This window comes from Anser anser (genome assembly GCF_964211835.1).
Source record: "Anser anser genome assembly, chromosome: 1".
NCBI classification, from domain to species: Eukaryota; Metazoa; Chordata; class Aves; order Anseriformes; family Anatidae; genus Anser; species Anser anser.
The window spans coordinates 39,080,714-39,107,507 of NC_139720.1; the positions used below are offsets into that span (position 1 = coordinate 39,080,714).

The following is a 26,794-nucleotide window of genomic DNA, read 5'->3' on the forward strand; positions in this document are numbered from 1 at the left end:
CACCATGAATTCTGTTTGAAGTAAATGAGAACATGCAACTGCATCTCGGAGCTGCTGCCGTGTCAGGACGCGGCCAGCTGACTGTAGGTATTCCATTGCCACTTTTTCTCGTGGAGTCGGCACAGAGACGAAAGGTTCAACACTTCCCAAACTACTCATATCCAAAGTCAGAGAGACATTGGATCCTCGTCTGCATTAGAAAATAATTAAAAGTTTTATCAGATCTGTGTTCATTGTAAGTCCCATACTCATGCAGCTCATCCTGAGTTAGTTACGTACCGTGACTTTCTGTGTAGTCACTGGGATATTTGAATATGCAAAGATTGGTTTCACTGGAAGCACTGGGTGGCCACAAAACGAAGATTTTACAGATCACCCCACCTCTTGAATCTAACAAGTAGTTTTGAAAGAACGCTCTTCTAGGGAGGAACTATTTGGATTATTCTTAAAAGCAGAAACTGCTCCCTGTATGCTACCTAATCTTTACGGATGTTAAATGTGCAAGTGGTATGTTGGTAAGGAAGAAACATTTCACAGAAAGAAAAGAGTTTATTTCTAACATATATATATATAAAGCTGGAAATAAATTCACAGCATATTGGCTAAATTTTTAAGAATCTACTCAAATATAAAATATAGAAGGGGAAAAAGTGATGAAATCAATAGAAATTAGTGGAAAGGGAGTGCTAACATTGTGGATACCAAGTCAGCGGACAACATTTTGGGTGAGGTAAGTGAGGAGAGAGAAACATAAAACCATGATAAATCCCAGGAGAAGGGACGGTCACAGACTTAGAGCAGTTATTCAGAAATGCCAAACATCTCACATAGGACAATCAAATTCATCAATGTTTCCACACTTCCACAAGAAAATAAAGTTTGATTCAATCACACCTTTGAGGTGTGAAAATACCAAGAAAGCACATTTCTGTGTGTTTGGTATGAGCGCTAACCTTTTTGTTGCTTTCTCCAAACAACACTTTAGGAAACATTCTTCATAGTTTCAACCCATTGATCAAATGTTAGTTACTCAGACCTTAACTTGAGGTTTTTCGATGGCGCTAAATCCATACTCTGTGAAATGTGATGACTAAACACACATCCGTAGGCATTAATCAAAGCTTTTGTATTTACTAATCTGAATTTGTTACTGTGAAGACTGAGTTAGCCAGCTACCTCTGAATTGGGCTACAGATGCCCTGTCAGTGTAAACACATCTCTAACATTTACCGAGCAGTACTGTGCATATAGAGATGTGACAACACAAGTTTCATCCCTTTAACAGTAATACATATTACCGTATATTACTATAAATATCACACAAACATCACCAGACAGTATCTGTGAGGCATCTGCTAGCAATACTGGGGGAATGCTTTCCTCTAGGCTGCAGCAAAAGTTGTGTTAATGCTTGTCTTTTACTCTCCTCTCATTGTTCATGAGTGGCCCATAGATATTTGAATGCACGCATATTTGAGTAAATTATTTGTCTTTTCTGATATTGTGACTCTTTACTTCATGCTGGTGTTGCTGCTTTATTTTTAAACTTTTTTTCTTCTGCCTCTAGAATGAGTGCTCTTAGGGCTTATTGCTTTCTTCTCTGGTGGTTTTGTTTTGTTCCGAACTAGCTTTAGTGCACTTCCCTCCCTCTCATACATGTCAGCAGATCCTTCAGTAACTTTATTTTAAAATAAACGATTTCTATCATGTCATTCAGCATGAATAGAAATGATTTCAGCCACCCACCTGCCACTTAGCAAAACACAAAAACAACAATCACCGTGAAAAGAGACCACCTGATGGAATCTGTGAGTCTCAGATTGTGCCATACTGTCCATGAGCCTATTTCAGCTCAAATGATGGGTGGGTGACAGCAAGAGATTTGCTGTCCAGGCACACAGATGGTAACAATGAGTCAGTGGCAGAAGCTGAGGTGGGAGAGGCAAGATGGAGCCAAGGTGGCTGCAGGCAGCTGGCTGCCTCCTGGGGTAGATGGGGATGATTTCTGCTGGCAGAGGGAAGACAGAGAGAGGGGTACGACTCTGCTAATTTAGCTAGGAGGAAGGCAGAACTGAAGCAGCATGCTGAGCAGAAATGATGAGCAGCTGTTACATGCATACGCTACCTATGTTGCATGCGTTGGCTACCGGTACTGCTCTGTGGCTTGCTGTGCAACCTCCATCGCACGGAGGTCCCGCCTGGTGGCTGCCCTCTGATGGAGGGTCCTGGCTCACGTACCCGAACCACCTCCCCAGGGACCATTCCCGTCTGCAGGGAAGTCAGTCCCTCAGCTCCACGCCACTCCGCGAGGAAAACATCCTGTTAGACTGCTTTCTCATAAAAACTCTCTCACTTAAGCACCTCTTCTGGCCATGAGTAGCAATTTATTCCGCGGAAAAAGGCAGTCCCTCAAACAGGTGGCTCTGAGGGCTTATATCACAAAACAAATCTTTTGAAAACCAGCCAGAAGTTCACAGAAAAGGTGTGCAATGAACATCTCCAAAACTGTTTTGACTACCTTTGGCTGAGAAAAGGGTAGCAACTGAGACCAAGCCATACTTTTGGAAGAGCCTACTGAGATTTCCTAATATAGAGGAAAAGTATTCTCATTGTTTAGTAACAAAGTACAGTGAAAATGTTAATATTTTCTTTGGCTTTTACATTGTTATAACTGACAGTCTTGGCAAAAAGGCTATTTCCTTTTTAACAACAACAGAAAATATACCTGATCTAATTATAACTTTGAGTTTACAGCTTTTACCATTTATGGGGATTATTGAGGAATACCAGTGCTGAGAATCAAATAACTTACTGTGGAAAGAAAAAATATTTTTTGCTATATATTTAACACATTAAAAGCTACACAGTGAATAAATACTGAACATAAGACAGAAAATAACTACCTAAAGGATAGCAGTCTTTTTATAAAGACATATAACAAATACTAGCTCTAAAGGTAATTCCTCCATAAAAATGGGCACCTAAACACTTTTAAGAAGAATGCTTAAGCTAATAAAAAGATTTTAATAATGTTTACATTAGTTAACTATTGCCAAGATTAACATTAATTATATAGACCTCTTTACTCCTTTCGGGGCTATACTGAGAGACAGGGCTGAAAACAGGGCATTTTGCCTGGTGTCGAAAAATCAGGGAGGACATGAACCCATCATGTTATTGTACGCTGTAATGTAAGATGCTCCTAGTCTCAGATCCTGCTCTGGACTCTTGGATTTTCTATGTTCCTCTCATAGTTAAATTCTTCACTTTTTGTAGAAAAAAAAAAGAAAAGAAAGAAAGCAGGAATTCTCTTCTGTTTTTACCACCTGGATGGAAAGAGGTGAAGTAGGTGAGCAATCCTTTACTCACCTTATTGGAAAGAATGCACAGTACATCAGTGGGACCAATGGAACTGCTACTCAGACAACTAATTTTTTTTGGATCCCTCTAAACATACATATATATACACACACACACACACACATATATATACATGCACACCCTGACTACACACAGGTATCTTTCCATTTCAATTACAGCAAAGAAGCCATACACGTTTTTTCTCTTATTTCTGAATATTTACAATTCTATGCTACAATCCTCTAAATAACTTTATCTTCTGTTCCCCATGTTAATAGCCAAAGTAGAGAAGATTGATTTTCTCCTTTGCAAGTAAAATCGCCTGTCCTGGAATCCCCTCGAGGTTCTGTCTTGGTGAGTATGGGCATTGTGTGAGGAATCTGAGGAATTGTAAACATTCATGACAACATTACATTAAAGTCAGCAAGAGACTAACTCTTCCGACTTTTCACCAGCTGGGACAGCCACCTCATTACTGGGTATGCGAATAAGTGCAATCAGGAAACCACTTGTGTCTGTGTATTGTCTAGTACCTCAGAGGGGGGCCTACTACATACTCACGGCCCTGTTTTCAATAAGGCAATAGGAACACGTCCACTAATGAGAATCCACTGGAGGATTTTTAATTGTGCATTTATAGAAGCAGATTTTATTGGAGACATGATGAAAAAATGCAGTGTTTGTTTGAAAATCCTCAAAAGGAAGCTCCACCTGTCCACCTCAGAGAGCCAACAGGTTACCAAAGCCTACTAATCATTAGCAAGGTCATTTCCAGGTCTTCCCTGACCCTAAAATTAAGCCGCAGTCGGTGATTATGAAAATCCAACTACCCGACATGTTTTTCCCAGGTGTTTATTTAAGCCGGGCAATTTCTTTAAATACACCTTCCCATGTTTATTCAGCACTCTTGAAAAACGTGACGCCCAGATTCCCTGTCCCGGGCTTCGCCTGGGGCCTGGGGCCCACCGGCAGCCATTGCCCTTCGACCCCGCCATTGCAGGCCCGGGCGGTGCTTCCTCTCGCACCCGCGCTCCTCGCCCCGCCGCTGCGCCTCCGAGGGCCGAAGGCAGGCCTGTGTCAGCCCCGCAGGTGGAAGGAAGCCATTAATTAGCGGGAAGAGCAGTGCTGGCTGAGGCTGCTGGGGAGGGAGCTGCTTCGTGTCCCGAGATCCTGCCTGTAGGCTGGGATGCTCCACAGGGTTTCTCTCCGTGGGTTTTACCGCAGGGACAATGGGAAAACCACTGCCATTTCCCTGTGGGTTTCAATTCTCTGGTATTCCTCTGGTCTAGACGGGGGTCCTGATGCTCTGCTCTTGCTGGGCATTCCCATGAGCATTCAGGTGGGCTTTACACTGCTGTAATTGCACTGAAGGAGCACAATTAGGCACACGATTTCCACCACTTACTGCCTTACTGATGCCTTTTCCAGTGCTAGAACTCTCGTGCTTATCTAGTTTCATGTTTCAGTAGAATAATTTAAAGAAAAACAAAATTAAATTCACAAAAAAAGGGCAGTGGAAAAAATATAGGACCCAGCTTTCCTGCTGGATTTTAAAATAGCTAAGAGAAAACACGTTCAGGAGGATGAACAAATGTGGTAGATAAAACTGCTGTGGGGTGGGGATGTGAAAAGCACAGCAAATCAGACAAGGACATAATGTTTTTCTTGTTATTAATGCTGTATTGTGAGATAAAATAAATAAAAATAGGGTACTGCATAGCTCCCATTGACTTCATGAAGAAAAATCAGGTTCTGTGTTAAAAAGAAAGCAGAAGAGAGGAAATACACAAGGGTTAAAAAAAAACTTGAAAAGGACTGAACATGCTGCCATTTTCTATTAGCCTTGGGCTAAGAGTAACACAGATCTTCTAATATACGAGTAAGACATTTCCTTACAAATCCAGATTTATAATATCCATTACAGTCAGTCCTCAGAACACCAAGAGATGACTCTCATTTGAGGTGAAATATAATTTGAGAATTTTAAAGTAACATTCACAGTGTTGTTAAATAACTACTTCTAATAAGCATAAGAATAGTTTATGCATTTTCCACAAATGCTTATATATGACACTTGCTCTGTACGCAATAGCCTGAAATATATATCACATTGTACCGGTAATATTACTAGATGCCTAGGAAAAGTAGGGTGAATGAGTCTATGGTTACATTAATGGGTGTGGTAATCTCTATTTTTTTCCTGCCCATCAGTATATTATTTCAAGCAAGGCTTCTAAGCATGTGGTAAAACTCCATTATTAACAACCCAAAGTGGAAAAGAATATTTTTTCCTAGGTCTCTATTTTTTTCTTGGAAATGCAGAACTTGTGGGTTTCAGTTTTCTGTTATGCTGCAACACACATTAAAGAATATTCTGACAGAAAAAAAAAAAAAGAAAAGAAAAAGAAAAGAAACCCACAAGTCATGATAATATACAAAGCACATAAATATAGTATCCTCTTATTTACTCCTACTTTCACCAAAGGTCAATCAATAACATCAGCATAAGTTTAAGAAAATAATGAATAAAAGATACAACTATGTGAATGTCACCCCAATAAATAAATAATGCACAAAGTATTTAGTGCATATAATGCACTTTTTAGTTTTAAACTCCTGGGTGCTTCATGAGGCATTGCTACACAGATTCTATGCTTGGCAAGTCTGTGATGAGAACGTAATTTCCCAAATGATCTCTGATTTGTCTGCTGACATTTTGGGGTTCCATTTGGTTTTTGCTTGAACAAGCACTGCAGCTTTTAAGAACCAACTCCGACCTGAGGTTCTCAACACTTTTAAACAAGAGGTTCTTCACTGAGAGGGTGGTCGCACACTGGAACAGGCTCCCCAGGGAAGCAGTCACTGCACCAAGCCTGTTGGAGTTTAAGAAGCGTTTGGACTGTGCACTTAGTCACATGGTCTAAAATTTTGGGTGGACCTTTGTGGTGCCGGGAGTTGGACTCGATGATCCTTATGGGTCCCTTCCAACTCTGGATATTCTATGATTCTATGATTCTATGAATTCAAGCTCATGTAACACAAAACCCGAAGTACTCAAGAATCAGAAGCTGCATTCAATGAGCTAACTAACAAGATGGAAGAATTAGCATTAGAAGCAAAACTAAAACCCAAGGTTCCCTAAATTTCTCAAGTTCCTTTAAATCATTTTGAAGTCATTTGTCGCAAACATTCTTACCTAAAGGAAATTGCTCTTCAACTGATTTTAAGATTCAGTATTGTTTATGTTAATCATTTACTTAAAAAACAACAACAGCACAGGAATACAAGCTGATTTTGATAGAAAATCTAAAACTTTGAATATAAAATGACAGAATTATGTTGCATTAAAGGATAACATGCATCATGACCAACTGATACAGCCTGATACCTGGACATTTAAGCTCAGGACAGCCTGGACATTTAAGGTCAGAACTATAGGAGAGGCAATTGATCGTGGGACACTGACCCTAGGTATCTGCCAGAAAGAAGATGTGTTACCTCTGCTCACGTTTGCTCTATCACACGGTTCTCCTCATAGTATTCTAGTATTACATTATTTTTTTTTCCATTTATTTGACACTTGAACAACTGATGCTTTCTACCTCTCACTCTGAGGAAGAGGTCCAGAGGTAACTAGAGCAGGCTGTGTGCCTACTGAAAAGGAGAAGAGAGGATACACAGCTACTGGGAGACAAGACTTCCACCCTCCTGCAGCCTCCTAGCCACAAGAAACCTGTCAGCATCCTCCAGCCCTCTCTGAGTCCATAGACACCGATCAGGAGCCTCAGCTATAATGTTTAAACAGTTCTTCTGGAAAGCGAAGGCACTTGATGTTCTCTCCAGAGGGTCTGATCTTGTTCCCACAGCCATGAGCGAGAGCAGGCCAATACTTCCAGCACTAAATTGCAAACAATTCTCAGGATCTACTCAAAGCTCAGCATGTCAAAATGAACTAAGGAAACGGTTTTGACAAGTACTTCTGGACTAAGTTTTAAGCAATCAGTATCTGGTTAGGACAGGAATGGCTCAATATCCTGTAGAGGAAAACAGCTGACATGAGAGTAGTTTCAACTTTCCCTCTTTTAATCATGCTTTCTAATGTACTGCCAATTCACTCCTGTTCTGCCCTCGATAAGGCTATGCTGCTCTGCTACGGGAACTGACTGTTCAAAAATGCAAAGCTTATACAACCTCCCATCTTTTCCTGTAGATTATTTCTACATTAAAATTGCATTTTGTCACGCAAGCTCCTCTCTCCAATAAAATTTGAAGGGTAACATAAAGCTCTGTTTCTGACTCACTCTCACATATATGTGTTTTTAGCACAGATAAAAACTGAGTTAAATGTTCAGAAATAAAAATAAATGAAGATGCTAATTTGTTGTGCTCATTTGAGCTGTTTTTTCCAAGTGCTGAATAAATGTTTACTAATTTATGGTTAATTTGCTTTAGATGGTAGAGCTTTAATTGAATGCAGTCATGTTTATTGCTACTATTATTTGCTCACATTGCAGCATTGCTCTATTTCATACTGGAGGCCTCATTGCACAAGCATACAGGATGACCTGTTCTCTCTCCAATTAATACACACGCTAATTTAAACCAAGCTATAATGAATATAAACAAAAGGGATTAAAAGAATAGGGAAAGGAAAAAGAGGATGGGGAGGAATAACAATTAGCTGTTGAGGCTGCACAGATTAAACAAAGGCACAGGTTATTGAGTTCACATAATGCATTTATTTAAGGTAAACCAACAAGAAAGAACTATTAAAAAAAAATATTCTGTCTGCTGCGTCTTGTTTGAAAATTGAAAAAAAAATCAAAATATTTTCTGTCCTCCTTGTATGAGTTGCCCCTCTACTATTTCAGTCCATGAGTGCCTCTGCGATGCCTTAGAGGAGCGGTAGCCAGGCACTATCATTTCCCATGTAGATATCTTGGCTAGATGCAAAGTCTGATTACGTTTCTCAGCACATGCCCGGCTCACTTCTTTGCTGAGCACTATAGCGTGCCCAGAGGGTGCTTGCCTGCAGTATTAGAGAACAGTAGCCTATCTAAGAGAAGTGACCTAATAAATGGGAACAGAGAGATGCAACACTACAGAAGCAACTTCTAGGAAATACTTTAACGACTGCTTAACTGAGATGTTTTGCTATCTAGTTTGTCAGATCTATAGTAAAAAAAAAAAAGTTTTTTCAACTTTAGATAAAAAACTTTTTTTTCTTCATAACAGAAGTAATCTCAGTAAGTCTCTCTAGCATAATGTGTTTGTTCCATACTAATTAACCTCTTAAGCACAATCTCTACCTCCAGCCTGCACCTGCTGCTCATTTAAAGAACAAATATACAGCCATTAAAAATCCAAACAAGCAGGTATATAATCCATTAACATATTAATGTACTTCAGTACTTTTTTGAGAAAATCAGTCAATCTGGAAAAAAGGCATGGGTAGAAATATCCTTCATGTAAATGAGCAGAGAGTGTTCTTACAGTATCAGCAAGAAAAAAAATATTTTTTATTGTTACTTGAAGACTAATCAGTACAATGAGTTCTTTCCTGGTGCATTTGCCATTTGGGAAAGACAGGAAGGAACATCTGGGAAAAGAGGCGTTTACTACACCCTGTCAACCTTAAGATAATATAAAAGCACATTCCTTGTTTATTTGACTTGGTCTTCATTATCTTTAAACTACTTCAAGTGTCACAGAGAAGATTTCTAAGCAGACAAATGAATTGTTAGTGCACTTTGAAGAAATTACTGAAAAACAGCAGTTCCTGAAGCATGCAAAACCTCCAGACCCACACCATTGTTCAACAAAGCTGCGCCATCTATGGACAGTGCCCTTCATTTCCAAAGGTAGTAGCTGATGAAATTGCTCCATTCAGTGACACAGTGGACAAAGGCTGGCTGTACGGACCAAAAATCTTTCTAGCTCAGACACTTGGGAAGGCGCAATCCCATTTCCAGAGTGACTTACGCGCTTAAGTTATACTGTGAGCTGATGGGATTCAGGCTGTCAGAGCCAGGAGCCAGGAACGTACACTCAGGTCTGCCACTGAGCTGGCAGAAGTTTTCTGAAGTTTTCAGAGCTGACACCTAAGCTAAGTATGCAAACATTTCTCTCTTCCCAGCATTTTCTTCTTCATTCAGTTCAATTTTCTTCAGTAGTTTCCAGCCATGCTTTCTATGGGCAGGCTTGCTCAAACAACTGTATTAATGTACAAAGTGCCTGGATTCCCTTTGAGAATGAGGTTTAGGATATTCACTTGGGCTTGCAATTTGAAATGGAGCAATGCTTGAATGCTTTTAAAAGACAGGTGTAAGTGTCCACATACCAGAGTTTACTTTACCTTGCACCCCAGAGATTAGGTAGGTCTTCAGAAGTGGTATGGCCAAGTTGTGCAGTCCCGTTTCGGGCTGAGAAGCTGATGAGGGACAGACAGGTAAGTGGTCTGGAGCTCTTTTCTACAGAGCTCAGCAGGTCCCACGGCTTGTGTATGGAGGCCATGGCCATGCCCACTGCTCTCCTTCATCAGAGATGTTCCTATAAGGGAATGCACAGGCTGGGCTCTAGAGAAGGGAAATGCAGCTGAACCTGTGCCCAGAGATGAAGGCATGGGCCTGAGCAAAGGCTTCCTGCACCTACTCTTCCAACATGCAGTCTGTCAATGTACTAGTACAGACTGGAAATTTCAGAGTGAAATAATTAAAACTGCTTCAGATTCATAGTTCTCTGTTAGCAAAGGATTTGTGACCTTAAAAACCTCATATCACTCGATATAAATTCACTTCTGTGAATTTGAATAGAGAAGGGAAATGTGAGGAGTCTGATAAAAGCAGGGTTACTCTAAATACACATTGTATAATGGAATAAAGAGAAAGGAGAAGTCATATATGAAAGACGACTAGACTGCTCCCCTTGCCCCAACCTGCCCTGCATTCCTCTCGCCCCAAACCCTCTCAGCACGTACAGCTCCCTCTAGCTAACGATGTAACATGGGGCACATTAACACACGCTGACGGAGTGATGTAGACATACAGTGTGCTATGTAAGACCACAGGTTGACTGGTATCCTGTTTTCAACTATGGCCACCAAGAGGAAGTTTGGGGAAGGAACACAAGAGCAAAGTCAGCAGGAATTACCAATTACTTAATTAACATAGGTGCTTTTTGTCAGTATGTCCCCCAGCTTCTGGCAATCTGTAGCTCTGGAACATCCTGAACCAAAGGCTGATGGCACATCTTTGTGTCTGGTGCCTTCTCTTCCACGATTTTTCCTTCAGACAGCTCTCTTTGCTTACTTCATGACCTCTGCAGCATCCCAGGACAATGAGCTCCATAGCTTGGAGGCTTTGAGCTGGGACAGAGCCAACACTGGACGCAAGGACTGGAGCAGAATTTAGACCATCTACATTAGGGAAAATCCTTGTGATAAAGCAGAAAACATTTATTTCATTCTAATCTTATCAGCAAATCGCAAATGCATTCTCTGTAGCTGGAGGATTACCCCTGGGATTAATTACAATACCAGCTTTCTGCTTTCCACAATGCCTTCTTCTTTTACAAACCTATTTAGCACAGTACTCTGAGGGCCAAATTCTCTTTGCAGATACCCCTACAAATCCACTGAGGCAAAACAAGTTAAATGGAGTCTAAAGTGAAACAAGACCATGCAAATTGGATTTATTAGCTATTGTGTACTTTGCTGCAGCCCTGACTGTTTTCCTTTATTTGTTGTAAGGCTACTCTGTTATGTCCACCATCAAATCCAGGGAAAGGAACCGAAAACCTCTGGACTATGTGAACGTCCCCCAGGGGAATTTACTACGACTCAGGATGGATTTGAGACATCTCAGAGGAGGGAGAAGCAGCTTCCAGGGGACAGCAGGAAGCAGAAGCACCAGACCTGACGGAGGGGCAGGCTCTGCCACCTCCTGCCCAGCGCTGGCTCCATCTCTCAGCGGCAGCAGCTGTTGGCCATCCCGGAGCATCGAGACGGAGTTCCCTAGAGAAACATTGTGCATAACGACATTTTTCTGTGTGGGAATTATATACAGTACTTCCCCTTCTGATGCCTATCACATATTTCAGCAGTCATTTGAAGTTGCTGTGCTCTGTTTTGCTCCTGTTATCAAATAGCAGTATTAACATAACAGAGATAATTATAGCTACCATAAATTAATAACAACAATGTGCGCTGTTTGTTAAGCATCAAAAGCATTTCTTTCACAGGCCACAAAAGGGAAGTCCCTGTCCCCAGAAAGAAATATCACTGCTGGAGCTTCTTACAGATTCCACTGGCCAGAGGACAGAAAGAAGAGTTCAAGAGTCCAGGTATTTTATGAAGACAGGGCACTAATTTGCAATATCACCTTGATTCGGTTACTTAACCGATTATATCTCACTTGCCTTAGTATGAAAATAATAAAATGAGCTCCTGAAACATACTTATGGCCATACTTAGCCAAGGTTCAAAGTCAAACCATACTGATGCATCAGCTTGGATGTGATGGTATGAAAGGAGACAAACAATTCTAGCAAGTACAGGACTGAAATGTCAGTGTCGTATGGGGTGAGCTGCTTACAGCCTATGGGCAATGTTTCTTGGGCTGAGCCATTCGCACAGCATACTTTGGGCATCCTCATGCCTGCCGTGGTGATATTGCTTCTCCACTTCCCGAGGCTTGCCTGGTTGTCTGTACACATTTACTACCTTGTCTTATGTTTAGATTGTAAGCTTTTTGGATAGAGGATCTTTTCTTCTTTGTGTGTATAAAGAACCTTGCACTGAGGGATCCCGCTCTGCGACTGAGGCGCTCAGGTACTATATTACTATAAATGCCAAAGAGATTTTCCCACAAGAGGCGAGAAATAGAAATAGCCTGACCCACAGATTTACAGGCAGTGTTCCTTGAGGAAAGGTGTGTTTGCAAACAAGTGACATTTCTGCTAGCAAGTGATGTTAAGCTTTCTGTACATATTGGCTCTGACTGTGTAAAAGACCTCTGCTGAATTTCCAGGACTGTTTTTTTTTTTCTTTTTTCTCCCTAAAAGAAGCTGTGTAATTTGACAGTCATCATTTGCAAGTGTTCTTCTGACTAGGCACAGAAATAAAATGAATTATGATTGCAGTCAAAGAAGAGATTCATGGCCTGGCATATTAACTGGTGGCTACAATATAAGCTGGATACTCGGTGAGCATTGTCCAGTATGTGGCTTCCTGCAATTCAGAGACATACTTAGACATTTTATACTGCAGGTTTGGAGGGACTTTCATGGTTTCCTTTTCTTTCTTTAACTGCTGTTCTGTGTCTGTTCCTAACGTTTTAAATTAAGGGAAATTGAACTAAAGTCAGCTTTAGGCAGTCCTGCAGAACAGCTGGACAAAAGGAATGGCATGATCAATGAGCAGTCCAATTCAAAACAAAAGGAAAGGTGAATAATTCTGTCTTAATTTGAAGCACGAACATTTTTTCAGACATTGAAGGAGACTTTTCTATAAAGCTCCCAAAACTGAACAATCAACATTACCTGTAAATATCAAAATCCTGTATATCTGGTATGGATGCTCCCTTCTGCACAGGTTGTTCCTGTTCCTGAAATCAGCACCTGTGGGTTTTAGTCAAGGGCTCACGAGATGTAATGGAGCTCATCCTGCCCGAAGGGGTAGCCCAACCCTCATAACGAAGCTGGTGCTCTCCTCACTCTCTCCCTCAGCACAGTATTTCCAAACGGCCTGTGCGAAAAGGCAGTGTATTTGGTTGTGAATGTCTCAGATGGACACGTGCTGCCAGGGGCTGAGCTATTTGGAGCATTCCAGTCCAGCTAATTTGCAATCTCGTTTTCGCAGCTGTCCCCCTCTGCCTACACATTAGCCTCAGAAATGCTGCGATGGGTGACCACAGGAGCAAAGCAGCGCCCAAGCAGAACTGTAGAAGTCAGTCACTGGAAAGCTGCAACCTTTGGTTTAACAGTGCTTAAAACACCAAACCCGCTGCTGGACAAGACAAGAAGATTACTCACACATCTCAAATTAGTCATGAGCCCAGGGCAACATTGGCCTGTGTGATCCTAGGCCTACAGAAGCATTTAAATATTCACATAGATATTTCCCCTCGGTTTCTTGAGCCGTGTGTTACTTTTCAAAAGATCAGCTGGACGAATCACTGCAAAGCCACCAAAACTGTCTACCAGATGGCGGCCACTGATTAATTTGTCTTAACTTAAGCCAAAAAGGAAGAAAATGTGATGGGTGGAGCAGTAAAGACAAGCACAATCAACATCCGACCAAAGAGGGTTTCCTGTCACCTTGGGAACAACACTGATTGGCACTGCGGTTTCCTGTGTACAAGCTAAAACCAGTAGCAACTAGAGTAACAAGAATAAACGCAAGATAAGAGACCTGGGAATACAATAAAATTATTATAAAATTCCTGACTAAACCTCACAGGATGGAAAAGGCAAAATCAAGTGTAGGCAGAGGCTGCACTCTAAACTGAGCACTTCCCTACTTCTGAGAGGACATGAAGCTGCACCAGAAGATTTTTTTCTGAACAAGGGTGGGCTAATTTGCCTGAATTATCCACTCCCAGAAATGAATGTCACGTGCTTTGAAGAGCTTTTAGCTCTTTGCAAGGGGAAAAAGAAAAAAAAAAAAGGATGTGAAGGATGTGGGACAATTTAGATGTGACAAAACGGAGATGGAGCTAGGAGAGGCAACATAGCATCTACCCACGCTAAGGTGAAGTAATTTGCAAGAGGTGCTAGAGACACAGGGAAATGGGCTGTGGATGTGTGTTTGGGCAATGGCATGTAGTTATTTGCATCTATTTATTTAGATCATTAACTCCCATTGAGTATTGCTTCAAAGAGTTCTAACATCAACTAAAACACCTCCTAAAACAGTGAGTAGTCGAATAGTTAAAATACAGTCTTTAAAGGGTCTTTGTTAGGCTGGTGCCTGAGTTCACTTCCCCTTCAGAGAAACAGGACAATTCACATTCCTGCCCTCTTCCTAAACTGCAGATAAGCAAAGACGTCTGCAATGGACTGGGCTGAGCAGACATTTCTGCAATTCAGAGGTCCGGTGTTTGCAGAAAGTTTTCAGAGAGACTGCACTAAGAGAATTGTTAGACGCATGCAAGCTGGAGGTAAAGCACAATTCCATGCCTAGTTATGCATTCACATCCTACAAGAGATCTTTCACCTCTCAGGCACTGAGCAGGAGACCCTCCCAGCTGGATCCCATTTCATGTCCCCATTACTCAGACCAGTTTCTCCCACCGCTGTAGCACAGAGCCCTTGCCCTTCCCCTGTCACCCAACGTGCAGGTGCAGGCAGTCGCCCTGTGGCCTCTGTGGTCCCCGAGGAGGAGAGAAGCCACAGTGCTGGGCTGTGGGGACACCCCATGCTGAAAGGCGGGTTACTAGAGGACATGATCAGGAGTGCTCCCATCATGCGAGCTGCGACACCAGATGTGCACTTCTCAGTGTGCAAGTCACATCTACAGAAGCAATGAGGCAGTGCCAGGAAACTATCCCAGGCACTGCCACTCGGTAATCAATATTGCTGAATTGCAAGCCGTGCCCTTGGCTTGTTTTTAGCCTTTGCCAACAAGAGCTCTCCAAAACAATTAATTCCCTGGCATAGTTTGGGAGCTAGCTCATGCACAAGGCATTTTCAGTAGGCAGTCAGCATCCAGCCCCTACTCGTTTGGAGGTAAAGGGAGTTTGGCAGCATGGACACGGACTAATCTCTGCTAGTTGGCCTCAGTGCTAGCAAACACTTCTTGGTGTATTGAATTCATCAGTGCATCTTACACACTTGGACACAACACAGTTGAGGGGTCTGCCAAATTAGAGAACGCATTTTTAGGTACTTCTGAAAGTTTCTTTCCACACGCCTCTTCATCTGCATGCACAAATAGTAGCACGTAGTACTTTTACTGTACTTCAGGTTGCGGGTCTCGTCTGGGCTGCATCTCTTCAGATGGGCATGCCAGCCCGACAGCCTCTATGCATTGGACAGAGGAGGTTTATGTGGCATGTCCAAAGTGCTCTAATGAGTTGGTGGCAGACACAGGCTGGAGCACAAGAATTCCTTTCTCCCACCTCCAAACTCTTTACTGCTCCCTGGTGCTTTCCAAATTCCTTTTGATAGGATATCAGTGTAAAATTGTTCTCCAGCTATTGCTTGTGTGCTGGCACATAGCTGTGCTTTGAACAATTGCACTGACATTTTCCTGAAAACAATCCCTAGGATTTAAATTAAGAATGCAGAAAGCATATTCAGCTCCACACAATAGGGTAAATTTATCCTCCAAATCTATGCAAAGCTAGTATATTTTAGCCAGGAAATTCAAGGCCCCTTCCTGTAAATATATTAAGTTCCCATGCTTCTGTCATAAACTACAAAAACTGGCATGTTTACAGGCCTCCAACTGCAAGGTGCTACCCTCTGAGTAGTACTTTCAGTGGTCGCTCACAATAGCCGGTTTTGTATAAAGATAGCAGATCAGCAACACCATAATTATATTTGCAGTACCAACAGGGCGCTGTGATTTAAAAATCAGAACAGAACCAGAGAGAATTGTTGGAAATTTTTTTCTCATCTACTAGAGAGGAGATGCAGCTGCCATTATGGTAATGAAATGAAGAGTACATCAGGTTTTTTACCCTCTCTCCAACATTTCTTACTAAGTTGAACCAGGGTATTTATTTGGCACGCAGTAGCATGAATATAATAATTCTTTTTAAGGATACTGCTTTTCTAACAGCAGGAAAATAGGTATTACAGTTACTATTTGACACCCATGGTGTTTATCTGCTGGATGGCAACTGAGGGCACAGAAATCGTATAGGTGACCAGAACAATAGTTTAATTTGTGTGGCTATGCAGAATAACCAATAAAAGAGAACAGCTATCAGTATTAACTTAGGAATTTCTTCCAAGTCTAAACTGTCCGTGGTTTTCTCTGTAAAGGTGTCAAATGCAAGACATTTCTAAGGAAGGATGCCAAAGGCTGGTAGAGAACAATCATTGTTTTTGTTATTTCTGTGTGCACGTGTGTGAGTACCTCTTGCAAACACACCCCTGATTCAAACTTTACCTTTTGGTGTACTAGTCTCACAGACTAGTATGGGTTATTCAAACACTTTTTTTTTTAGTTACTAAACTATGTACTGTTTTTCTTTTCCATCAGAATATTTCATTTTCTCGTAATACAAGGAAGCAGACAGATGCGAACATTTATCAGCTTTGCAATACACATTACTTTAACTTTTTTTTTCTCATTATAGTTACAATTATCTATTCTCAGCGTATGTCCAGAGAGCATTTGCTCAAACTGGAGAAGAACCATCAACTTACAGGCCTCTTCAGGATGATAAGGGACACCTCACTGTTTGCAATCTGTTACCCATGTCTTAGATTTTTATAGTGCTGCTCTTCTTTGTGGGAAAAAGCAACATCCTGTGTGGATCTCTCACAATCAGAATTCAAGCCAACATTCAGCACTGCCTGTCATGTTAGTGGGGTGCTATACTTGACATCAGTTTAGATGATTTCCCCCCCCTACTATTCTCTGCTCTGATGCCTCTTGATTTTCACTAGATGTTGCAGACCTGGTTGCACACTTATCAGGATGCCTGGCACAGTGCATGGCTGAGTGATGTCAGTGGGCAGCCCTCTCCCCTCCAGTCTTGCTCACGCTGACTTTGCCTGCCTTCCCTTTCCCAGAGGATCTTAAGTTCTCCTGTGTCCCAGAAGTGTTCCCGCATAGCTACAGAATTCTTGTATTTCACATTTAAAAAATCTGCCAGGGTTTTGTTCTAATTGGAAAGCTTTTTTTCCTTCTATTACATTCTCAACTTTCTTGTATTTATTTGCACAGAAAAAAAAATCAGCACTAAAACCCAACAACAATAACAAAAAACCCAAACCCCAAACAAAACTCGACTGAGTACAAAGCACGTGTAAAATGTTACATGGTCTGACTGAGTCTTGCATGCCCCTAGCTCCTGATACATGAGCATGAGGAGCTCTTCCTTTTAGACAGAATCATTATCTAATAACTGTGTAACAGACCGAGAAAACAGTGCTGTGATTTTTCCCATTGATTATTTAGATTTAATAGACACAGTTTTAGGTCCTTGTGGCTAGGATGGAATACTAATGCTTGAGAAGACTTTCCAAAGCATTGCTTGTGTTTTTTTTTTTGTTTGTTTGTTTGTTTTTAATATACACAACAGAGCACCTATTTTCCACATTTTCTTTTCTTCCATGTATTTTTGCATGCTAGACAGTAACTAAATTATCTGAACAAAATAGAATGTTGTACACCAGTTGTCTGAAATACAGTTGTCCTAGTCGCAAATAATACCGTAACTAAAACCCAGCAGCACTGTCTGGGGAAAACATAAATCCATTTGTAAAACAAGTGAACGCTATGCTGTTGTGGTAACTTGTTTATATCCCCACCGTGCTTGTGTTTTAACAACTCACTGCTTGTACTAAGAACTTTTAATGCCTGACATGTCAGAATGAAATTTAAAATATCACATCCCTCTTCACCAGACTCTAATTTTGGCTGGAACCATTCACATCAAGATAAATTTTGGGCCAACCAGCAGAATGAAATGAAGGCTTATCCTGCTGGGAAAAAAAAATATATTATTCATATAAACCTGTAAAAGGCTGATGCAGCATTCATGGTTATGCTCATGGAAGAGAAAAGGATCATTTACATCCTAAATTCAGGCATCAGCCCTAAGATATATGACAGTTTGTCACAGAAGACACCCACAGGAGAAAAACATTAGCTCTCCTGCTCCTTTGGTAAGGAACAACATCGTGGGGGTTGCCGATGGAAAAGGTGTTTGCTGCAAAGGAGCAGCAATTGTGAAAATGCTAGAAGAGAGCAACTTCTAAGCATTCTGTACCAAACAATTCAGGGGATGCAAGGAGACTTGGAAGAAAGCCTTTCACCCGTTTGGCCTATGTCTCTAACTAATAGAAAGGGGATCAATGCTTTTTTGCACTAATAAGCCTATCACTTCTCCTTGATCAAACACCTTTGGCCACCAGTGCTTCACCAATTCCCCGACTGCATGCTGAGCATGGGCCAGCATCCTTGAGCAGTGCTCAGGACAGCAATTCATCTGCAGATGCCACAGGCCCAGCTGTGGTCCAGACTATGCAGTCACCTTCTCTGAGATCTACAGCCACTGCTGAACTAAAAAATGCTGGCCAATTTGCCACCAGCTCTTCCAAGTTTACTGAAGTTTACCCAGATTGTGCACCTGGGATGGGGGCAACCTTGGCTATATGTACAGACTGGGGGACAAGAGGCTGTAGGGCAGCCCCACAGAGAGGGGTCTGGGGGTTCTGGCTGACAGCAAGCTGAACACGAGCCAGCAGCGTGCCCTGGCAGCCAGGAGGGCCACCCGCACCCTGGGGTGCATCAGGCCCAGCACTGCCAGCCGGGCGAGGGAAGGGATTGTCCCGCTCTGCTCTGCGCTGGGCGGCCTCACCTCCAGCACTGTGGGCGGTTTGGGTGCCACAACATGAGAAGGACATAAAACTGTTGGAGAGTGTCCAAAGGAGGGCTACAAAGATGGTGAAGGGTCTAGAGGGGAAGATGTATGAGGAGCAGCTGAGGTCCCTTGGTTTGTTCAGCCCAGAGCAGAGCAGGCTGAGGGGAGGCCTCATGGCGGCCTGCAGCTCCCTCACGAGGGGAGCGGAGGGGCAGGCGCTGAGCTCTGCTCTCTGGGGACAGCGACAGGACCCGAGGGAACGGCATGGGGCTGGGACAGGGGAGGGTCAGGCTGGGTGTTAGGGAAAGGTTCTGCACCCAGAGGGTGGTCGGGCACTGGGACAGGCTCCCCAGGGCAGTGCTCAGGGCACCGAGCCTGCTGGAGTCCAAGCAGCATTTGGACAGTGCTCTCAGACACAGGGTCTGATTTTTGGGTGGTCCAGTACGGGGCCAGGAGTTGCACTCAGTGATCCTTGTGGGTCCTCCCCCAGCTCGGGGTTGCCCGCGAGGCCCCACACAAGCCCGCCGATGGGCACCCGTGCGCTGCCCTGCCGGCAGCAGCCGTGCCCGGGGCGGGCCATGCCGCCTGCCCGCTCTAGATGTCGCTCTTCCCCCGGCCAAGGGCAGCGTCGCTCCGGCGGCTCCCCCGGCCCGGCCCGGCCCCGGCGGTGCCGGCGCCCCCCGGCCCGGGCAGCAGCAGGCGGTGGGCACCGCGCCGGCGGCGACGGGCGAGGCTGCGCCCAAGCGGGGGTGGCTGGAAAGCGGCCGCTCGCCATTTCGGCAGCCTCTGACAGGCAGCGAGCCCCTGGCACTGCCGGGCACCTGCCGCTCTTCTGGACGCCCGCAGCCGCGGCAGGCACGGGGGAACCGGCCCGATCCACAGCGGCATTGACCAGGGCACCGGGCACCGGACTGCGCGTCGCATCAAAATCCTTCGTGGCACCTCAGGCATTTGATAACGCAAACGTTGCATAACCTGCTGGGGAAACTGTGTCTTACATAAACAGCTGAGTAAGAGCCTTTTCAAAGAGATACACAGCGAAAAAATGTACGTGGACTTGGCTTGAGTAGTCAGGCGCAAAATGCATTTTAAGAAGCTGGACACACTCCCAGAGCTGTCTATGGACAGTTCTCAATTAACAATTTGTCTGCCTCTGTACCAGCCAATGCAATTCTTATTAAAAATTGAAAGGTTCGGAGGGCCAGATGTGCTTTGTGAGTACCCAGTTCCACCACAGTTTTGCATTTAGATGTGCCCTCTGAAGCAGAACCCAGTGTGCAGGGCAGGGAGAGCTTGCGAGCAGGCATCATCTGCCTTGCCTGCCCCAGCCGAGAGACAGAAACTTCCCATCTCAAAGCACAGCAGCTGGCTCACGCCCTGGTTTGGCCGACGGTCTGTTGATTTCTCTTTGAAGAGCTGGTTTTCTCAGTATGGACTATAAAAGGCATTTTATAATCACGGGTCGCGCTCGAGAAATCAAAAGAGGCAGTTCAAATAGTTAAAAGCTACTGCTCAGGAGCCTCTGTGCAGTCAACTAGCCAAAGGAATCTCGGTGCTGACTTTGTCAAGGAACCCCTATATCCATAGAAGCCCAATAAGAGCTCCTTCCCCTGGTAGAAAACAAAATCAGGGTAGGAAACACTACTGAATGAGATCCCAAACTATGGCTATAGTCAGGAAGGGACCTCCAGGCTTGACCCCACTCCATACCGATAGGAGAAGGGCTGTGAGCAGACTGTTTTGCACAGCGTGCTGCTTGCAGGGAGCAGACCACTAGGAAGTCCACCACTGCCAGGTGTAATGGCCCAAGGCTACTTAGTGCAATGTTGTTGTTGTGCAGAAAGGTGGAAAGGGATTTAAAATTGTCCTTATACCTGGTTATCAGATGATGTCTGATGAAAAATGTATTGCTGCATTATTACATTCTGCCTCCAATGCTCCTGTGTTTCACAAGGTGTGTAAATTTGTTCAGAGTACAGAATACAGTAAAGAAGAAATATATATGATAATAGCTGCCTTTTCAGAGGAAGAGAAGACAACCTATCCCCTGTAGTTTTCTCTCTCACATCCCATACTGCATGCTTGATTTCTAGGATCTTGTGGTATGAAAGCAACTACCAAAAATATTTACTTGTTTCTCCCATTCCTCATTTTGTGATACGACTACATGTTTTATGACAGATCTGCCTTTCAGCATCTTTTACATATGGAAGACTCAGTCCCCCTCCCTTAGCAGTGTCCGTGGTTCATAAACCCATTGATAAAATCTGTCACCAAAATCCCATTGTTCCAGCTGAATCAGAGCTATGTCTCAGCTCTGAGAGTCCTCAAAGAGACTGCTCTCTTTGGTCTCCTTTTCCATTCTGCTTTTCCCGTCACATTTGCATGGTGTCTGTTCTTTCATTTATCTTCTGTGTCGGGGCAGAAGAGTTCAGTTGCACAGCTGCATGCTACGTTAGTTACTCAGAGCACTGATGCTTTATGAAAGTGGCCTGCAGCCATCAGGCAAGGAATTATATAGGTTTCTAACAGAGCAGAGACAGATGTCAGTGTGCATTCTCCTGTGAGAAGAGGAACTGGTTTTATAAAAAGAACACTGGCCCAGTTTTTTAAAGGTGAAATGAGTTATTGCACAATGTCTGGTGCACAAGTATTTCTAAGGAGCTGACCACGAAGGTTGCCATCATTAGCAATCACTTCTTTTTCTTTTTTGTAAAGTCTGTAGACCTTGGGCTGTATCCCTACCATCATGGAAAGCTGTATTTAAGAAGAAGAAATGATCTAAGGGTGATAAGGAAACACTGCATGAGACTGGTGTATTTAGTTGATATAAATATTTCTCCTTTCTAAGTTTCCCACGTGTCAGGGATTCCCTGACACCACCAATGTCCTTTGCTGACTAAATGTAAGCAGACACTGTGCCCTTTGCCAGGATTTTCCATGTTTTTGATCAAAACATGCAAAAATCAAGGGAAAATGAAAAACAAATATGTATTTATTTGTGGCAATTGTTGGGAAGGGGAAGAAAGAAATTCACAAAGAGAATTCTGGTACTGCAGTTAGCTCAGCTCAAAATTCTCTCTCATTGCTCACATGAAAAGAAAAGGAAAGGAGGGAATATTCATGAGATAAGATACTAACACACCAAAATCCCACTTCTGAGATGTTGTAAGGTGATGTCCCAAGTCAGCTGACAGAAGAGCCATATCAAATCAAGCAACATTAATATAACAAAGCAGAATAAATTCTGAATGTGCTGGGCACCATCCTACCTTTCCTGGAGCCCCACAGGTTTCATTCTGAAAGGAGACGGACTGGCACATGGGGGAGGTTTGAGCTCAGCAACACATTGGCCTTGAGGGTCCACTACCACATTGACAACCTTTGGAGCCTGTTCAGGCTGGACCATGCTGTTGGTGGTCTTATACTCGGACTGAGATGTCTGCAGGGGAAGCGGTGCGAGGTGGATCTCCTGCTTCTTTTCCTTCTCTTGTCTCAGTGACAACTGGATCTTCTCCTTTAATCTGTACAGAACCTATTGGAACAGAGCAGAAAGTCCAGTCTCAATTCCCTGGTAAACAAGGTAAGAAAGAAACCACAAATACAGTAAGATCGCTAAATGTGGCTTTCATTCCTAGAAGTTAAGCCACAAGTTGTGTTGCATGGCATTTCTCACAGCAGGATAAATATTTCCATTACATAAATCACCGTGAGTACACGTGGGCGGTAGGGATTTTAACAGTTCTCGTTGTGAGCCAGTAATTATTTGTAATACCAGTGGTTGTATTATTAAAGGGACAAAGAACACAGAGTGGAAAGTAGTCACAAAAGTCACTGTGAATAAGGAAACACTGATAAATAAAGTGATTGTAGAACGTTTTATAAGGTTTCTAACACACGAGTGACAACGGCACAAAACAAAATAGATACTTACGATATATCCAGATACATGTATCTAACTACAGCAACTTCAGTTTACGAGCAGATGATCTTAAAAGCTCTTACTCATTTTGTATGGAACTGATAGTTGCACAGGGTAATTTTACCAGGCCACTTTTGTAATGGTAGGTTGCTACTACCCTGAAATATTCCTCAATATCCCAAGGATGTTCCTCAATATCCTCAAATAAACATAACCAGTTCTGCAACAAAGCTGAACCAGCACGTCGTCTGTGAAGCTATTTAGGGATCTGTGTCAGTTCAGAAAAGTTACAATCAGGAAGACATTGATGTCTGAACATACTATATGTGTAGCAAAAGGTTTTCAGAAAGTTGTACTGATCCTCTTCCCCTGAGCTCCACACGGTTGTTCTCACACGGTGGCTTGGCAGGGTCTGGCAAGTAGACTGTGCTCAGCCCTGTTACTCCAAAGGAGCCTGTGTTACACTCGTGTGACATACCACATCGCTCTTGAGGGGAACATGAAAAATAATTTCCAAGCTGTAGTTGAGCAACTTGCAAAATGTGCCTAAAACCCACAAAACTTAAGAGAATTACCATCATGTCTTCTGTGACAGTCATCCTACCGTAAGCATTGCATGTGGAGGTGGGTGAAAGGCACTTACACAGCTCTTTGATGGTGTCTGCTTATACCCATATACTTTCTACTCTGCTTTATCTGTTGCCATAAAGCACTCTAATTGAATCCTGCTTTGCAAAGCCATAGAAACAGAGCCTAGACCAAAGCATTTTTTCTGCTGCATTTTTTGACAGCTGTTTCCCTGCTAGCACTGCATGGAGATCTACCACTCCAGAGCTTTCCAGTGAAGATTGGATATATCTGATGGGTTTGTTTTTTCAAGGATTAGCATTAGAGGTTTATCTGGGAACTGACCTAATGTCATTAGCAATACACCCATTAAACAAGACTTAGCTACGTAAACCATCTGTTCATTCAGAAGAGTTTAGAATTAAATTGCACGGATAAGATAAGCTGCTCTTTGCCACTATTTTGCAGAAAAACAGCCCTGCTGTGAAGCAAGGACAGAGGTATCAGTAAAGATAAAATGAGGATTTGAAATATTTTAACCCTCTTTTGCCCCGGTGATTGCTTTGGTCTCATCTCTCAGATGCATAGTGAGACATTCACAGTCACGACAATATTAACCATACCTTCTTGTCACTGATGTATTTTGATGTAGGTTTTTTTTTTTTCCCCTGGAGACCCAGGAAATTATGGGGTTGGGCTCCGAAACTCTGGACTGCTATTATTTCCGATGCATTTTAATACTCCATTACTAGAGCCTAGAAAAAAGACAGCCTCCCACTGGCAGAAGTTGGAAAAAAAGGTGAAGAACCACTTTTGATCCTTAGAAAGTGTGGTCTAGGCTGGTTGTTTTTTTAACGAATTCCAGGTAAAAGTCACAAAAAGAGAATTGGCCAAAAAGACAGTGGTCAATCCAGTTGCCAAGCTCTGAAAAGTGGACTTAGTTGTGCTCGTATTTCAAGTCACATTAAACACGTCTGTCAGTACAGGTGAAAACAGATACGAAGCCCCTGAACTAGAAGAACCGATGATTTACCGATACTTCAGAAGATTCATTCTGCAAATTATCAAGAAGCATGGAGCAACTGAGCAACATGAAGTGCTGTTTTCCAGGACATACAAGGTGGGTCATCTCTTCATTTTTCATGTATCAGACCTAGGGTTTGAAGCCTCAGTTCAGTACTAAAATGACTTTTTCTCTGTCCTCTTTGACTCAGCTTATATGGAAGAACGACAGCATGCCGGTAGCACGATACTCTTCATTTCTGCTCAGTGTTCTGCAAAGGAAAGCTGACGTGCTAGCTTGGCCAGTACCTCCTAGCTACCCACTCAAACTGCCAGTAGATACTCCTTTTATTCATCTCCAGAGAGGAACAGGAAATCCCAATGAGAGATGTAGGTCTCTGGGATGAAGATCTTGGCAACTGTTATGCGGAGAAGTGATACGAAAATGCATCTGCCTAGAGATATTTAGGGCACCCAGGGCTGCATAGTAAAATCTCACTGAAACCAAGGAAATTAAGATGGTTCACTCCAATTAAAAGTGTTTTCTCTAATGAGTGCTTATCAACAAGCGTATGCGGCCAGGTGCATACCTCTGCCTGAGCCGGGCTGCTCTGTGTGTGTGTACACATGAGACAAAAACCGACTAACAAAATTTCCCTCAAACCCTGGGGAGGGTATGAAAGAACAACGTGCTAGTCACGTTGTTTAATGAACTATTAGTGGGAGGCACTTGGATACCGTGATTTGAATGCACTATAAAAGGCTTTATGGAAGGAGAATAAAAGAATTCAGGCAATCCGGGACTAGTTTATACATAAAAATGCTAATTTCAAGTCTGTTTAAACACTATTGCAGTATGATTAAACTGTGTACCTTTAATTTTGCTTTAAATCTTTAAACTGATAAAAAAGAGCTGAAGTTGGTGGGTTGATATTAGTTAGCTGCAGAAAGCCTATAATCAAATTGCTCTCAGGAGCCCTGCACCATTTTATGAATCCTGAAACTTGTAAGTTTAGAAAGAAGTGATAGGCATGTGAAAAATTGGATATTGGAATGTTGTTTCTTGTTATTCAATATTCTTCTTGTTCAAGGAATTCCAAAATATATTCATGAAGCTGAAATTTATTCCTAATTTGAGTAGCTATCTCCTGAAAGCATCAAATAACTGTTCATAATTTATAAAGCACTGGAACAAGTAATAAAACTTAGACTCTCACAATTTGTTGACAAGACAAAATCCATATCTTTCATTATTTTAAATGAAAAAATATTCCTACTTTTTTGATATTTTTTTAAAGTGGGAAAAAGAACAACATTTATAAAGCTGTCTTATCTCAACCAGCTACAAATATTTCATAATCTGAAAATGATAATTCCAGACCACTTGAGTTTTTTATATATAGAGGTTATATTTTCAAAAAGAAAAAGAAAGAGAAAGGATATGAAAATATACTGATTTATCAAAAGAGGCAAAATTACAAAATTAGTAAGAAATATTGATAGCAAATAATTTAATCCACTGTCAAATATTGTGTTATTTATTACATTTAGAGATGGCTCAATTATTTCTCTACGTAAAGCAAAAAATAGAGCCCTATTTCACACATAGAAGCACTTAAAGTAGTTATTCCTACTTAGCCCTATGCTTGGCATACTTTATAAACAACACACGATGTTCCCAGCAGATGTGAGCCCCTGGTCTGTCCCACTGCTGAGGGCAGCAGTGAGCCATGCGTTGACCTCCTGGTAGGATGAATCCCTCCTGCGATGCCCGAGGCTCATCCTGTGGCAACGAGGACCGGCCAAGTAAATACGCAGAATGACCAGAGAGGTACAATCTGCAAGTCCAAATTCAGCTCACGTGCTGCTGTATCTCATCCTCTAGCGATACTCTGAACTGTAATTTTTTTATGTAATAGAGGCCAGATATTGTTAAATTTCAGCCAAGTACTAAGAAGCCTGAAGGCTGTTAATGCTCAATGCTCTCGCAGTGCAGGGAGGTGTCATGATTTGTACAACCCAGGTAAGAGACAAGGCTGCACGTTTACTATTTCTGTAGTAATTTCATAGAACAAAGCTTTGACACTGAGAACTGAGCTGCCTTACACTAAGCACTGTTGATCATCTTAAATGATCATCGTGACCATCATTTAATTCACTTCCTACTCCATACTTTAAAGGACACCTCCAAGTCACCTGTAGATGCAGGCTCATCTTTCTGCTTTTTGACCCTTTAAACTACAAAGAACCACCTAAAAGCGAACTGGTGCCCACCTTGGACCTTTAAAAAAGAGGTCTCATTTGGGTGGTCTCATCTGATGACAACAGCCAGCGCCACACAGAATCAGCTCCAATGCCTTACACTAGGGCTGAGTGATCCAAGAGACTGCTTTTCACAAATCTG

At 42.5% G+C, this 26,794-nt stretch overlaps 1 protein-coding gene across 2 annotated transcripts in view; it reads right to left on the minus strand.

Moving 5' to 3' along the window:
* The window catches only part of PTPRR (protein tyrosine phosphatase receptor type R), a 144,348-nt gene that overhangs the window by 33,754 nt on the left and 83,800 nt on the right, over window positions 1-26,794 (minus strand). For both annotated transcript variants that reach the window (XM_083815138.1, XM_083815139.1), the window contains 2 exons: window positions 22,172-22,434; window positions 4-190 (listed from right to left, as the gene is read on the minus strand). In XM_083815138.1, the coding sequence (XP_083671264.1) occupies window positions 4-190; window positions 22,172-22,434 (450 nt within the window). The remainder of the gene's footprint in view (window positions 1-3; window positions 191-22,171; window positions 22,435-26,794) is intronic.